This window comes from Micropterus dolomieu, linkage group LG07 (genome assembly GCF_021292245.1).
Source record: "Micropterus dolomieu isolate WLL.071019.BEF.003 ecotype Adirondacks linkage group LG07, ASM2129224v1, whole genome shotgun sequence".
NCBI lineage: Eukaryota > Metazoa > Chordata > Actinopteri > Centrarchiformes > Centrarchidae > Micropterus > Micropterus dolomieu.
In genome coordinates this window covers 18,205,330-18,219,320 of record NC_060156.1, presented here as the reverse complement: position 1 = coordinate 18,219,320, position 13,991 = coordinate 18,205,330, and the positions used below count along the sequence as shown (strand labels likewise).

Sequence of the window (13,991 nt, the reverse complement as noted above, 5' to 3'; positions counted from 1 at the left end):
TTCATCTACAGCCTTACATAAGAAAGTACCTACCTCTGCATAACTTTGTCTCGTTGCCAGGAAGTGAAATGGCAGATGTTCTATTCTTAAAAACATAAAATAAGCTACAAAAAGAAACCACAGAAGTTTTGTTTCCTTGTAAAAGAAACAGGTGTGATTTTAAGCAGAAAAACAGTCATATTTAATATGGTAAAATATCAGGAAACAGAGAGTTTGACATGTACCAATTCCTGTTTTCGTTTTCTGATAGGCCCTACCACAAATTCCTCAGTTACCTCTCTGTGAGGACAGTTAGGAGCTCCTAGCCTTGCTCCTCCTGTTATCTGTGCCCGTGCCAAAGCAGGAGTGTGACTTCATGCTCAGTTATGTAACCACAACTCATCATTTCCTCCTTGAAAGTTAATGTTGAACTATCCAAGTAACTTTGTCTGAGACCTTGGGATATACTTTATTTTACCAGTTGTGAAATGTTATCTCTTTCACAGGAAAAACATGGAGAGATCTAAATCAGTTACCTGGTGAAAGTGATGGAAACGTTCAGGCTATGTTTATGACCAGGATTCATCTGAGATGAAAGTACTTTGTATGCATATATGACTTGCTTCAGTTAAGACTCTTGAACTCAGACTTTCTCTACTTGCAGCAGGGAAGCCCAACAATAGAAGCGCATGAAACACGAGACAACATATTTTATTATTAATTAGGTGAAGAAACCTGGACATTAGTCAACATGAACTTTATAAGTTTGTTACACCATCCAGGTTATTCCGACAATTCAAATAGTACCTATTTTGATCTGTAGTTTTCATATAAAGACAGAAATTGGAACAGTTTAACCCATCCACAGTGTAGCTTAGTTTTCCTGTCCTGTCTAAAAAAGAATTTATTAACATTACAATTTAAAGCCCAGAGTTTGTTGGATTGCTGGCTGTTGTTGTCCACTAAGTCACGTATGAGTCAGGATATCTGACACAGGGCTGCTGCTCAGGAGTAACAGTAGCACAAAGTGTAGAGTTACCGACCCGTTGCTACAGCAATGTTGAGATCAGGTTAGGCAAGAGACTCAGTCCTGCTTTTGTGCCACAATAGAGTAGCTGTTTGGTAACTTCAGCACCCTGGACAGCAGTGAACAGCTCCAGTCAAGTTTTTGTTTGTTTTCAGAAATACTGGCTGGCCTGAAGAGACGAATATGCACAGAAGTTTCACAAACACTAAGGAATCTAAGGACAAGCCTGTAACCCTGAAAGACTCAGCTTAGAGGAATGTTCAGAAAGATTAATAACGTGTTCCGTCCTAACCATCATGGACACAGATCGCGTGATGGTGGTGGGTTACGGTGCGAACAGGACTACCACAATGCCTGCACCGTCAGGCTGGTACGCAGCACCTCCATGCTCGTGGTGGGAGAGAAAACTCAGGCAGCTGCAGGCTCAACTTTGAAACGAAGCAAAAGTACAGTGAGCATCGAGTCGACCTTGTACTATTATCAGAGACAAGAGGACAGGATATGGCTCTACTCTCACAATCAGAACTGCCTGGAGTACTTGGAGGCGCTGGTGGCTCTGAGACGACAATACACACAGAGTGTGAGTAACTTCAAAAGTAATGACACCATGGCCACAGTGTCCTCCAAGAAGAAGCCCGCACCCCCGCCGCCTCCTACAAAGGAAGAACCGGTAAGCTTATATCATTTTTCCCAGAACACATGGCAGGCAATATCAAAGACAAATGTTCTCCCATTTATTAACCACAGATATCAAGAGCCAAACCGTCCGCCCCTCCAGTCCCCGACGAGGAGAACACTTTGCAGTTCTTTGATGCAGTCATCGCCAGCTGTGACAGTGAGCTAATGCGCAAACCATATCTGGATGATGGACATGCAGATGTCGACTTCATAGGTGAGTTTGAAATCTTCTTTATGGTGACAAAAGAAAGTAGATGGTAGAAAGTAGAATGGTGGAGAAACTAAGCAGATTTACTCAAGTGCTGTAAGTTTGTATGTGCAAAATATAAGATGATTTTATAAATATGATGTACTGATTTACTTAAAACAACCCAACAGAAGATAGCAAAAGTATTCCCGTCGTGACGAGCTACAACGTATAAAAATTGTAGCTTGCTTGTCAAGGCATTAATAATAATTAGCCAATGATATATTATATAAAACTCCTGCTTCAGAGGAACAGCAAAGAGCCACTGGTACACATATGTGGATGACAAAAGGGTCAAAATTAAAACCCAGGAAGTGCAAGCCTTTACAGAACACATTGACTCGGTGGACAGTAGCATCAAATTCACACAAGAGGATGTCAGCAACAACAGTTTCAGGCTTTCTTACACTGTGCCACACACATTGAAGAGTAACCAGGACCCCACACCACAGAGCTGATAACATACTAACAAATGCCCAAAACCATGACTCAACAAAGACAAGCCAACTCCTCAGGTCATGACTCAGCGGTTTACTTACATCTAAAGGATAAGGGACACTCTTTTGAGAACAACGTTCATATTCTAGATAGGGAGGAAAGATTGTTTAAAAGAAGAGTGAAAGAAACCATTAACACCAGAGTAGAGAAACCACCTCTCAACGGGCAGAGGGGCTGAGGCGCCACCTATCCCCCACATACAACGCTGTCCTTTCATCCCTTCCATGAAGATTACACAAACATTCACATTTTGCCCCATGTGACAGGTTGTTCAGACTTGGCCTAAGGTGCCTCCAACGACCATTACAACTGTTGTTGCAACATAAACTTGATAACAACCGCACAGAGGTTAAATAACTGGGACTCCCTGCCAGTTATTCAAAACTGAAGAAGCCTCTTGGGTGAGAGGCATCTTCGTCTTTGAGTATCTTCAACCAAGCAAAGTTGACATTGATTTGAACCTTTCTTGGATAATGGATCTGAATATTTCTTCCACCACTCAGGATAAGAGACGCATAGTAATTTAAATATATTTACTCAAAAACAGTGCCTGATTATGCTTAAAGCCCCTGCACACATCCATGGTACACCCACGCAGATGTCAGTGTGTACAAATTAAGCCTTATTGACATCTCTATCACTTTCTTATGAGTTCTGTTGCATCTGTCGAGATTAATTACACCTTTATCAAATTCATGATGATTGATGATATCATGTAATTCCTTGCAACTTGAGCAGAGGTCAAATCAACCGGAATTAAAATACTGTGGTGTCTTCCAAGCACAACATGCATTTTACTCCTTTGTCAGTTGTAGTGACATTCTAGTTTTTACGTGTGAAGTTCAAAAAACTTGCTATATATAAACAATGCTATATATCAGGCTAAACATATACAGAAGTACTAGTAGTAGTTTGTGGCAGTATAGTAGTAAAATTGTAGCTCCACCTGGACCAGCAACAGAATTAAAGCGCTGTTTACAGGTTAATGTATCAATTATGTATAACACTCTGACAGTGTCTTTTTACTTGTGATGTGTACATAGTTTTGCTGCAGTTAGCTTTACTTAAATGACTTATAATGGAATATTATAACATTGTTATACCACTACTTTTGCTTAAGTTAAATTTTGTTTTAAAAAGCAGACGTTTTGGCTTATCTTTGCAAGTAGAGCAAGTAAGAGTCAGTAAGCAAACATATGCCATAGCCATGAACTGAATGCAGCCACTGTCTTATTTACTACGCCTCAGCTTCTCCTGCTATGACATGTTAAAATGTATGCTGCGAATGTCTATTGTTCTTCCACCACTGGTTAGAAGTCAGAGCCGAGTGCGGTTAAGGATTGGGAAGACCGAACATAATTTGTAAGATACTCATTTAGCTATTTAGCCCCTGCTCTTTTTGGGCCAGCTGATTATGGATATAGGGTCTTCAAGGGAGTTAAAGCTACCGGTCTCAAAATGACCTCCTGCCTTAACTCAGTTCCTTGCTCTCTGCTCTTCTCTCCCACAGTGGCCTCCAGCTCGGCTGAACACGACCTCCATTCTAACTGGGTCTTGCGCGTTCCTCGAGCTGCAGATGGCTCCAAGCAGACAGCGGTTCGTGACTGTGCCAATAAAAGCGTCCCGAAGAAGAAAATCCAGAGCGGGTCCACATGCAGCAGACTGCAGCTGCAGAGGAACCCGATCCATCTGCCCAAAGTCGTGGAGAGCGCATTCCAGACTCTGCGCTTCAAGCCCAAATTAAAAAAGCAGTGAAGCCTGACATTTGAAACCAGCAGCACTGCTGAGGTAGAACTCAACCTAGTTTGTATGGACAGACACCATGCTCTGAATTAAACAAGAGAAATGTTCAATATTGTGATGGGTATGGAATTGAACTGCAGAGAGACTGCCTTACTTCGATGTATCAATGCCAATGGTAAAATGCAACCAAGTCCTTCCCAGCAATAAGCAGAAAGGTAAACACACTCCTGCACGAATGCCTTTTTCATTTAAGAGCGAGGTTTAGGCTCAAGGGCTGAGTTGACTGAATATTTCAAAACCAGCTGAAGTTATTCTGCTCATCATTACCGAAGTTAAAATGGTCTCAATTTACCCAACTAAGAAAAACACATTTCCTGACTTTATGGTATCTAGCACTGCTGATATTTCAGGATTTATTTTCCCGGGCGCTGAGATATTTGTCACTGAAATTTCTGACACAAAGGGGGTGAATCTTTTTGTAGTGCTAACAGCATTGAAATTTAAATAAACCATGAACTATCTGCATGCTTAGATACCACTGGGGGTAAGAAAAAACATCTTTGTTTAATTTAGACCATTTACTAAAGTCTAAAAATACTAAAAGCCCTTAATTCACAATGTACATAAGTATTATCAGCAGTTTGACTTGATATGCAGAATGGCTTCCAAAGTGTTACATTATTGTATATTATATTCTGTTTTTATCACTACAAATACATGAAATATATAGTATTTTAATGTTGTAGTTCATGAATGTGAAGCCAATTTTAGATACAGTATACTACTGTTTACATTAATAGTATAGTACTGCATCATATTAGTGTATTATGGTTTTTTTTGTAAAATTCATCTGAAAAGTAAGTAAGTTTAGTTGTTAAACACAGTAAAAAGTACAATATTTCCCTCTGAAATGTAGTGGAGTACAAGTATACAGAAGTAGGGGAGTGACAAGACACTTGGCTCATGAGACAAGACATGACATTGGGTTCATGAGATTGAGACTAGGCAAGATTTTAACACAATTTTTTAGAAATCTTCAGTGCTGAATTATGTGAACATTTTGAGCATTAAATACTTTATTTCCTGCATTATGGTGAAAATGTTTTTGTTTATGTAAAGAGAAACAACATTCAGGAGGCATGTGACAATTCCAAGTATTGAACTATAACAGAATATAATACAGTAAGGCTCTCAGGTATCCTGTATTGCTTTCAAGTATTATGTTTCTCCTGTAACATCATCCCTGCTGAGTGAGCTCACATGCAGGTATGATTTAATCTTCCTCCTCTTTGGAGTTGTTTGTGAAAGTAACCTCTTTAAATGTGACTGTGGCACCTTTTCACCTCTGTGACAAATTATTTCATTTTAATTCAGTTAGAAACTCCTGGGCTTTAATAGCTCCTGTGTTTCAGCAGGTTATCTCCCACATATCGGTGTTCTCTGACATGTCCAGAGAAAAAGTGGTGATATTACGAGACTAATACCATCACTTAATGAGAAATCATAATAATTTTAAGTCTACCTGCATTACGTTATTGCTCTGCTGGTAGTATCCTCTTCATACTGTTTGGAAAAGGACACTAACTGACTAACTTCTGTGATTACTATCAAAGTGTACGCCGGTTTCACATCAGCTGTGCGGAGTTGATTCAATCCCCAAGTCAAAATTATCAGTTATACATTTGTTTTTCACTGCATGAGAAAATTGATGTATGGCGTGAGAGCTTTGGTCAACTGCGTGAGTCTCGTGAGACAGCTTTTAGCCTGACGAGAAATCTCGTCACACCCCTACAGAGTGGCATGCAATACTCAAGTATTCAAATGTGTCCTTAAGTACAGTTCTGGAGTAATGCTCTTAGTTACATTGCACCACTGGTAAGCTGGCCCTTAAATCATATTGCAGCATGCTAATACTTATAGCAAAATACAAACAGTAATAGTAATGTTAGAAAAAATGATGCTAAATGACTTGCCATTATTCCTTTTCCCTCATGCTCATCTCAGTGAGTCACTATGTCTCATTCCCACCATTTAAAATGAAAATCATGTCAAATCCATTTTTTTTTCTTTATTACAAATGCGTCATACAAAACCAGTAACTATATACTCATTCATTTCTTTTCTGCTTTGCCCTTGGGGCTAAAGAAGGATGACATAGTCTTCATGCCAGTCTTGTCTACCTTAGCCAGACTTTTCTGAGCAGCAGTCATCTTCTTGGGCGGCTGAAATGGGAGGGGGGGGGGAATCAATGTCATCTCTCAACAACTTTACACAGACAGCAGGGAATTCATTGCATATCATGAACATCAATTCAAGCTGAGAGAAAAAACGTGTTTGCACAAGGTAAGCCCCTTTGACCTGTGTGTATACGCTACAGACAAAGCGTATAGAAAGCGGTCAACAAACAAGAGCTACACTAACAATCACTCAAGGTGATGAACAAAGAACACAGATTCCTCCAATAATTGTTTGGTCTATTCAGGCAGACTTCTCTGTATACACTCACTTTCCGCGCATAGTCTGCACTGTTGAATTTGGTGTAGTCCTCTCCGGCCTCCACCGGTTTGTCTGAAAGTTTCCGCTTCTGCCAAACGAGGAAGTAAGATATGCTTTTCATGACAAAGAGCAGCAAACGTTTTAGCACAGAAACACCACTACGAGCTAGGTCGACGTCACACAGTCACTGAAAAAGCCTCTTATAACCCATGTTAAAAACAAACAAGCACACCACCTGATCATATATATATGAAAATGCAACACTGTTAGAGTGAGGTGGAGGACTACAGCAAACATGCACGGTGATTTCGACAGCATGCAGAGAGAGAAGAGAATATGCTATGCCGAATTCATTCACTTCTAAGAGAGACACTAACATACCTTAGAAGGAGGTTCTGTCTCCTTTGGGCTTGTGAGTTCTGGTAACCTGTGAAGTAGAATAAGAGGCATACTGAATCTGCATCTCCACCATACCTTAACACAAACAATGATCATAACTTGCAAGTGTTGGATGTCTGAACTTACTGCAAGTGTTTGAAGAGGGCTTTGCTCAGGTCTTCACTGATATACTCTGATATCAGGCCATGGGCGTAACGCAGGTAGTCCTCTGTACCATAAAGATGAGACAATGACAGTGCCAGTTTTGCCAACTAGCAATATATTCCAACTTTATGTTTAATATAGTTTGAAGTTGGGGAAATGTTGTTTTAGGATTACACCCCACAGATATAAACGATGTAATATTACTGCCATCTATTGGTCAACATCCTCCCTGCTGAAGAAAAATGTGAATATAAAAAGAAAGGAAGATAAAAAAAACTAAGACACTTTGCGCATAACATGTTGCCTTTCATAGGAAGGTGAGACTGGAATTTAACAAGATGGGGTTTGTCCTAAACAGTGAGATGGTCTGAAGATGAACCAACTTACCCTCATGGTAGTCTGACTCTGACTTTACTCTGATGTATGTTGAGGATTTGACTCCTTCTCCCACAGAGATATTTCTCGCTTTGAGTGCGAGGACTGTCCTCTCTACCTACACCAACAAGTCAAAGAAAAACTAAAAAAAGCAGTTCAACTGTGTGAAACCAACAGTGCATTTTTACATGAACACACAGTTGTCTTGATATTTTTACAGTAAAAATAACTTGCACTGGACAAGCACACTGACATTTTTGAATTTCATATAAAATAGTGATGATGAGAACTTTAGAGTACCTTTTTCTTCAACCAGTTCATTGTCTTCTCTGGACTGTAACGATGAAACTTCAGTTTTCCCACCTCTGTTAAGTATGAAATGCAGCATTTAAACAAAGCAATCAGCACCAAAGTTTAGATATATTGGCTTCAAAGTTAAATGTCACCTTTTTCCTCGGCAACGTGATGCAGGGAGGCCAGGGAGCGTGTGCAGCTCAGCAGCCTTGAACAAGCTGGGAATTCCTCATCCATAACAACTTGATCTACTGGCTGGAACTTCCCCTGAGCAGCAAATGACAGGGGGAAAAAAATGTTAAACATATATTGTGACTTAAATGTGTGAGGTTTAAGTTAGAAAATTTAAATGACTAAATTCAAGTAATTTTTACAGCCATTCATATACTGCTATGGTTATATTAGAGACACAATATTGCTGTTCTAGTGTCAATTAATATGATAAGATGGCCACCACTTTTATTTGTGATGAAGTCACAATTAATTTTAATTAATTAATTTAGTCAAATATTCTGGTACCAAACCCACAGTCTGCTGATAGGCCAGTAGTGAGTTAACACCTTCTGATGACTCTAAAACGAGTCTTACATCCATGTTGTATCTTGTTTATATGACTGAACACTTCCTGAAAAAGAACGTCCACTTCTTAGTGCCATTTCTTCATAGCATCTCCAGCTACAGTAGGTGCAGCCAGATACTCTATGTGAGCAGCACAGGTGAAAAGAATTAGCAACCTGGCAATTTGGCTTTGAGAAGAATCACAACGATGCAACCGTATAATGAAGACTGACGTTTTGAAATGTTGCTCCTCATGGTTGTCAGTAAAGAAGCAGTTTCAACACATAAACCAGAATGTGTCATTTTAACATTTGTTTTGTGTGCGCTAAATGAACAAAATACAATAAAACAGGTTTGGAGTTGTAAGAAGTCTTATTTTATATCTTTATAATTGTTAAACCTTCTGCTTCACCACCTTCACATATTCGTAATAAGACAAATTACAGACATACTCGACCTATCAGTACAATCACTGCCCACAGCCTCTTCCAACCAGCTAACCAGTATAGCCGGACTGCAGCTCTGTGTCTACATCATGATGCTTGGTGCTCAAACACAGTCAAAGTTCATGTACAATGTTTCACCAGCTGTCGAGTTAAATGTAAAGATGCAGACCATATTATCAATTATGTTGCTGCTGCTGTTTACATACACTCCTATGGCTGACTGAGATGAATTCATTATCAAGCTGAAGCCCTAAATATATCTAATTAACTGATCTTTTGGAAATGTTAGTATATAAAATAGGCTTGATATGAAGTTTGTGTATATGTATATCAGACTCCAGTGGGAATCAAACCCATCACTCTGGAAGTTGTTGAGAGGCAAAACAAGACTGAATTACATCACAATGATCAGCATGAAAAAACATCGCTGGAACAAGAGGTGTGAGATCAACTCAGATTTCTGTTTCTTACCTCTCTGCCAGATTTAATCAAATAGGGCAAGATTAGATAGAGAGGATCCATTGGTGTTACAAAGAGCAGTCTCCCATCTGTTTAAAGAAAAGAAACACAAACACCTGAATAACACATCGACAAGCCTATCAATTACAGCCTCTAAATAGTTAAATGCACAGAAACATCATCAACTTTACCACAAACCATATAAACTTTAAATCATTTAATCAACATTTTAAACACTGTTGTAAAGACGGGGCATATTATGTGAACCTGTTCAGTCACAAACTTTCTCAATGTTGTTTGTCTGTGCTTGGCGTATGCATGGACACCGTTCCTTTGGACAATATTTTTCAGTTTTTATGGCGAATGCACCAGCAGTTTCTGCACACGTGATCTGGCTTCTTTGGAGCTCTGCTGGTTGACCCAAGCTGCTATAAACTGTTTTAAATTCTACTAATTAGAGGTAATGTGAGCCACCTATTTAGCAGTGTTTTATGATAATGATTAGGCTGCTTCAGAGTTTACGTTGTAATGAGGAATGAGACAAACCTCTCTGTACTGCCTGACCAACAAACCAAGAGTGGAAATCTTCTTCAAATGCTTTGACCTCAAACAGCTGTACATCATCACTACTCAGCATATACAGAGAAGCCGCATCTGCAGGATAATAAAAAAAAAAGAGGAACTGTGTTACTTTCACTACCACATCTGCAAACGTACTTCCCAAGAGACAGAATTAGACTGCAGTGAAAACTCAAAGCCAACATGCAGGCACTTCAGAAGTTTAATAGGGCAGCAACTAACAATTATTTTCATTAGTGATGAGCCTGTCAATTATTTTCTCAATTAATCGATTAGTTGTTGCAGAAAATTGTTGATCAAATGTTATTTTGTCCACAACACAACGATATTTAGTTTACTGTCATAGAGGAAAGAAAATAGTCACATTCGAGACTTCGAGCTGAAGTCAAAGAATTTGGAATTAGGACCCAAAGTAATTAATCCATTATCAAAATAGTTGATGGTTAATTTAATACTTGACAACTAATTGATTAATCCACTAATTGTTGCAGCTTTAAAGTTTACTTGGCTTTGTCTTTTATGTGATGTTTTTTATTTATTTTAATCCACATGTTTGTTTGGTTGGGCAGGATGTAACAACTGTTTTCATTATTGATCTGCAACAATTTTGATTACTGATTAAAGTTGCCCTGTGGAGTTTCTTGTTAACAAAAAGTGATGTTTACATTCAGAGTTTAGTCACTAAAATGTATTGTGTGTCTCATCAAGGTCTAACAAATGTGCTGCATGATTTTCCTTCCTCATGAAACATCTGCACAGCAGCATTGTATAATGTCTTAAATCCAGCAGTTTACATCATCCACATTTACTTACTAGCAGTCTTTTTGGCATGTCACTGCTAGCTGTTGATTAATGGCATAGGGTGAAACCAATGGCAGGATTATGCATCACCTTTACCGGTGAGCCATAGCACAATTAAAGGTCAAACACTTCACAGGGAGCCTTCAATTATTTAAGTCCTTTTATAAACAGAAATGCCAAAAAGTCCATGATTTTAAATGTAAGTATTTGCTGATTTTCATCATCTTCTATGACAGTAAACCTAATATCTTTTAGTTTTGGACTGTTGGTTGGGCAAGACAGTTAATCTGAAGATGTCACCTCGTGCTTCTGACAGTTGAAATACCTTGTTAAATTGTTAGTTGTAGCCTATGTTAGATGAATAACAATTTAAAAAAAGCTAGACCTGTAGAGGGATTCCTTAATCGCACAAAAGCTGGGTCACTCTCGTGTTTCTGTGTATCGACGACTGGTTCTGCGGACACCAAAACAAAAGTAAGGTCAATGATAACATCTCTGAGAAAACATCACTGTGTACTCTGTGGGTAAGTGACCGCTGCAAAGTTACAGCTGCATGACATCCTGAGAACGAACAAGCATTTATGACTAACTTAAGGTTGATATTGTTGACTTAGTTATATTGTGTAACTTAGTAGTAATGTGTCATTTCCTGTAATATAAAGTTAGAGGCATGCTAGTGTAATGGCAATACAATAACAATTCTACCACAAATGAATTTGAATTGAAGTTATCAAGGTCTAATAACTCTGCTAAGAAACTAAGTTCACATAGCAAGCTATCGTTAGCTTGACATAACTGAATGTCTTGTGCTTAACCTACCTGCGGCAATGACAACCCAGCTGTCGTTGTGTACATTAGGCGTTCGCTTCTTTTTAGTAGCCATGATGTGTAATTCAGCTTTTCAGGGTTAACGTTAATTTTTGGCGACGTGTTTTGCCTATATATGTTATATTTGGGCTGAAAACAGCGTTGGCCTACTGGAGGTGATGCCTATTTTTTTTGCCTGACGACATGAGCTCAGAAAAGGCGCCTCTCTCTTTGTGCACTTCCTGTGTTTGACATATACGGGGGGGAAACAAGACATGTATTAATGCGCTCTCAGCTTATTTCCATATTTTTTTGTAAACAAGCTACACCAAACAGATTTTCGAAACCAAAATAATATTCTGGTGTTGAAAAAAGTTTAAAAAAACAAACAAACAAACAAACAAAAAGACACCGTGGTGGACTTTTTATTCACCCGGTTCACTGTTTTTAATGCAGTGGATCGTTCCGTTGTGACGTCACGCCAACGTGCAGTTTCTCAGTAAGGCCGCTAGAGGTCGCTCAAGAACTTTGAGAAGAAATACACAGTAAGGTTTGGGTTTGTCCGACACAGTTTGCCTCCCCGTCACTTGGCTGATATTTTCTGAAATATAGTTATGTCTTGACAGAGAGCCAAAAGGTCTCTACCCTCAGGTGCAGGATGTTTGGTGACCAGTTGTCCTTTAGCACACTGGCACACAACAGACTGGTGGATCCATCTGTCCTTAGGTAAGCGGAGGGCACCTCTCTCAGGAAATGACACTGTGTGTCCCAGTTGGTTTTCAGTGAGTCACTTGTTTTTTTTCCCTTCTGCACTGTTCACATACATACTCAAACTGGGATCTGTATGATGCTTGTGTGTGTGTGTTTTTTTCCATCCTCTTTAGCTGTGTCATCAATTTGTTCAACTGTCCAGGGGTCCCTCTGATATTTGTTTATATAGCTTGAGCTGTTGATTTCTCACTCTCCTAAGACACCTACAGCACAGTCCATTAACAGATTATTAATTATCTTGTTTTGGTAATAAGGAAGGGAGGGCGTTGTGTGTGCTGTGTGACTGAGCTCACCTTTTTTCTGCCATTTCAGTTTTGTTATGTTTTGTATCACATTCTTTTCTCTCATTTTTTGTCTATTTAAAAATAATATTGCCTCGCAGGCCCATTTGCCCAAATTTGAGCCACACATGTTCTAAACACTGTCTCAACTCCTCCTTCAATTCAGTTAGATTTATGTTGCTGTAGTCAGTGGCAAAGAGAGCGTGGGTGAGATATTGTCTGTGAATTACTTGTTTTATGGGTCCCGGGAGTATCATACACAACAGTCTGTGCAGCTAAACAGAATATTCCATGAAAGCTTTCTTTCTTTTTGGGCTGCTTGAGGGAACGTCTATGTTTCTGACTGCCAGGGAGAACAACAGCGGCCTTTCTGATACACTGGACCACAGACAACCCCAGAGAGCCGAGTCCTCTGTCACCAGCACGCAGACAAGAACAAAGTAGGTCTAAATTTAGGTCCAGATATGGCTTCGTAGACTCGGAGTCCGAGACCCCTCTATTTTCTTCCAAACCCAAATCCTCCTACATCATACTTCCAACAAAGAGAATTTCAACACAACCAAAGCCATGTCTGTTCTTTCTATCTTCCCCTCAAGCTCTACTTCCTTCACCCCCTCTGTAATTCACTTTTGAGCTTGCTATTTCTTTTTAGAAATGATTCCAATAAACTTCTCTGTGGAGGTAGGAGTTTATTGCAGCCAGCAGGCTGTAGACAGTTGGTCACACTCTGCTGAGCACATTGAACAGCCCATCATGGTCCTATCTCTGTGGCCTCATTTGTGGTGGTCCAATGCAGGGTGACTGGTTACAGCTTACGTATCGACTCAGCCTCGAGCTGTCATGCCGCCACCATGTGCTGTGCATTACCAAGGGAGTGTTTTTACCCACATCACCATCTATATTCAGGATTTATAGAGTGGAAAGAGCTGATTTTCGAGAGCATACATACTCACCACAGTGCATTTTGAACTGTCATGGCTGCCAAGAGAAGCAGGTTATAAATAGAAAGACAACATCACTCTGGTTGCCACTTTCGCTGTATAGATCCAGGCATAGGCTGTTATTTCACGCAGCTGTTAAAGCCGCATTACCATTTTGAATTCCCCACAGAGGAAAACTCTTCAGCTCAAGTGGGTAATGTACACAGTGATACACATTGCTAATAGACATGCACACATATGTACACACACCAAAAAACAGATGTGGAGAGAATTCCCCTTGGCAGCAGAAGCCTTTGAGTCATCATCTGGGATTCCCTTCCTCTCACTTCCAAATATGGGTGGGATTGTGAGAGCGGGAGGCAGAATGTGGAAGGCAGAGTGGAACCCCCTCATGATGTCAGAGCTCTGGAGCAGTGAGCCTCACGCTGACTGGAAATTCACAGGAAGGCATGTCGGGAATGCAAGAAT

General features: G+C 39.8%; 2 protein-coding genes and 1 long non-coding RNA gene across 3 annotated transcripts; 1 reads left to right on the top strand and 2 right to left on the bottom strand.

Moving 5' to 3' along the window:
• Positions 1–1,262: 1,262 nt before the first annotated feature.
• On the top strand, positions 1,263–4,282 carry LOC123974412 (uncharacterized protein C13orf42). Its single transcript, XM_046055109.1, has 3 exons — positions 1,263–1,676; positions 1,754–1,898; positions 3,940–4,282. The coding sequence occupies exons 1-3, from the start codon at positions 1,263–1,265 to the stop codon at positions 4,182–4,184; spliced, it is 804 nt and encodes a 267-aa protein (XP_045911065.1). The 3' UTR covers positions 4,185–4,282.
• A 1,943-nt stretch (positions 4,283–6,225) lies between these two features.
• Positions 6,226–11,766, bottom strand: rnaseh2b (ribonuclease H2, subunit B). The gene is made up of 11 exons (XM_046055096.1): positions 11,543–11,766; positions 11,109–11,177; positions 9,890–9,997; positions 9,356–9,432; positions 8,033–8,147; positions 7,887–7,951; positions 7,599–7,704; positions 7,194–7,275; positions 7,050–7,095; positions 6,679–6,756; positions 6,226–6,394 (listed from the first exon to the last, which is right to left on the bottom strand). Exons 1-11 carry the CDS (start codon positions 11,604–11,606, stop codon positions 6,284–6,286), a joined length of 921 nt encoding a protein of 306 aa, XP_045911052.1. The 5' UTR covers positions 11,607–11,766; the 3' UTR covers positions 6,226–6,283.
• Positions 11,767–13,256: 1,490 nt separating this feature from the next.
• On the bottom strand, positions 13,257–13,792 carry LOC123974374. The gene is made up of 2 exons (XR_006825839.1): positions 13,536–13,792; positions 13,257–13,438 (listed from the first exon to the last, which is right to left on the bottom strand). It is a non-coding gene; the product is annotated as an uncharacterized LOC123974374 (long non-coding RNA).
• Between the last annotated feature and the right edge of the window lie 199 nt (positions 13,793–13,991).

Bases quoted from the DNA above. Each gene is read 5' to 3' on its own strand.
- rnaseh2b (XM_046055096.1), bottom strand. From the start codon at position 11,606: ATGGCTACTAAAAAGAAGCGAACGCCTAATGTACACAACGACAGCTGG. The intron at 9,433-9,889 runs GTTTGTCTCATT...TTCTTTAAACAG, and splicing joins TGGTCAGGCAGTACAGAGAG to ATGGGAGACTGCTCTTTGTA. The intron at 6,395-6,678 runs GTGAGTGTATAC...CTCCCATTTCAG, and splicing joins GTGCAGACTATGCGCGGAAA to CCGCCCAAGAAGATGACTGC.
- LOC123974412 (XM_046055109.1), top strand. From the start codon at position 1,263: ATGTTCAGAAAGATTAATAACGTGTTCCGTCCTAACCATCATGGACAC. The intron at 1,677-1,753 runs GTAAGCTTATAT...TATTAACCACAG, and splicing joins CTCCTACAAAGGAAGAACCG to ATATCAAGAGCCAAACCGTC. The intron at 1,899-3,939 runs GTGAGTTTGAAA...TCTCTCCCACAG, and splicing joins TGCAGATGTCGACTTCATAG to TGGCCTCCAGCTCGGCTGAA.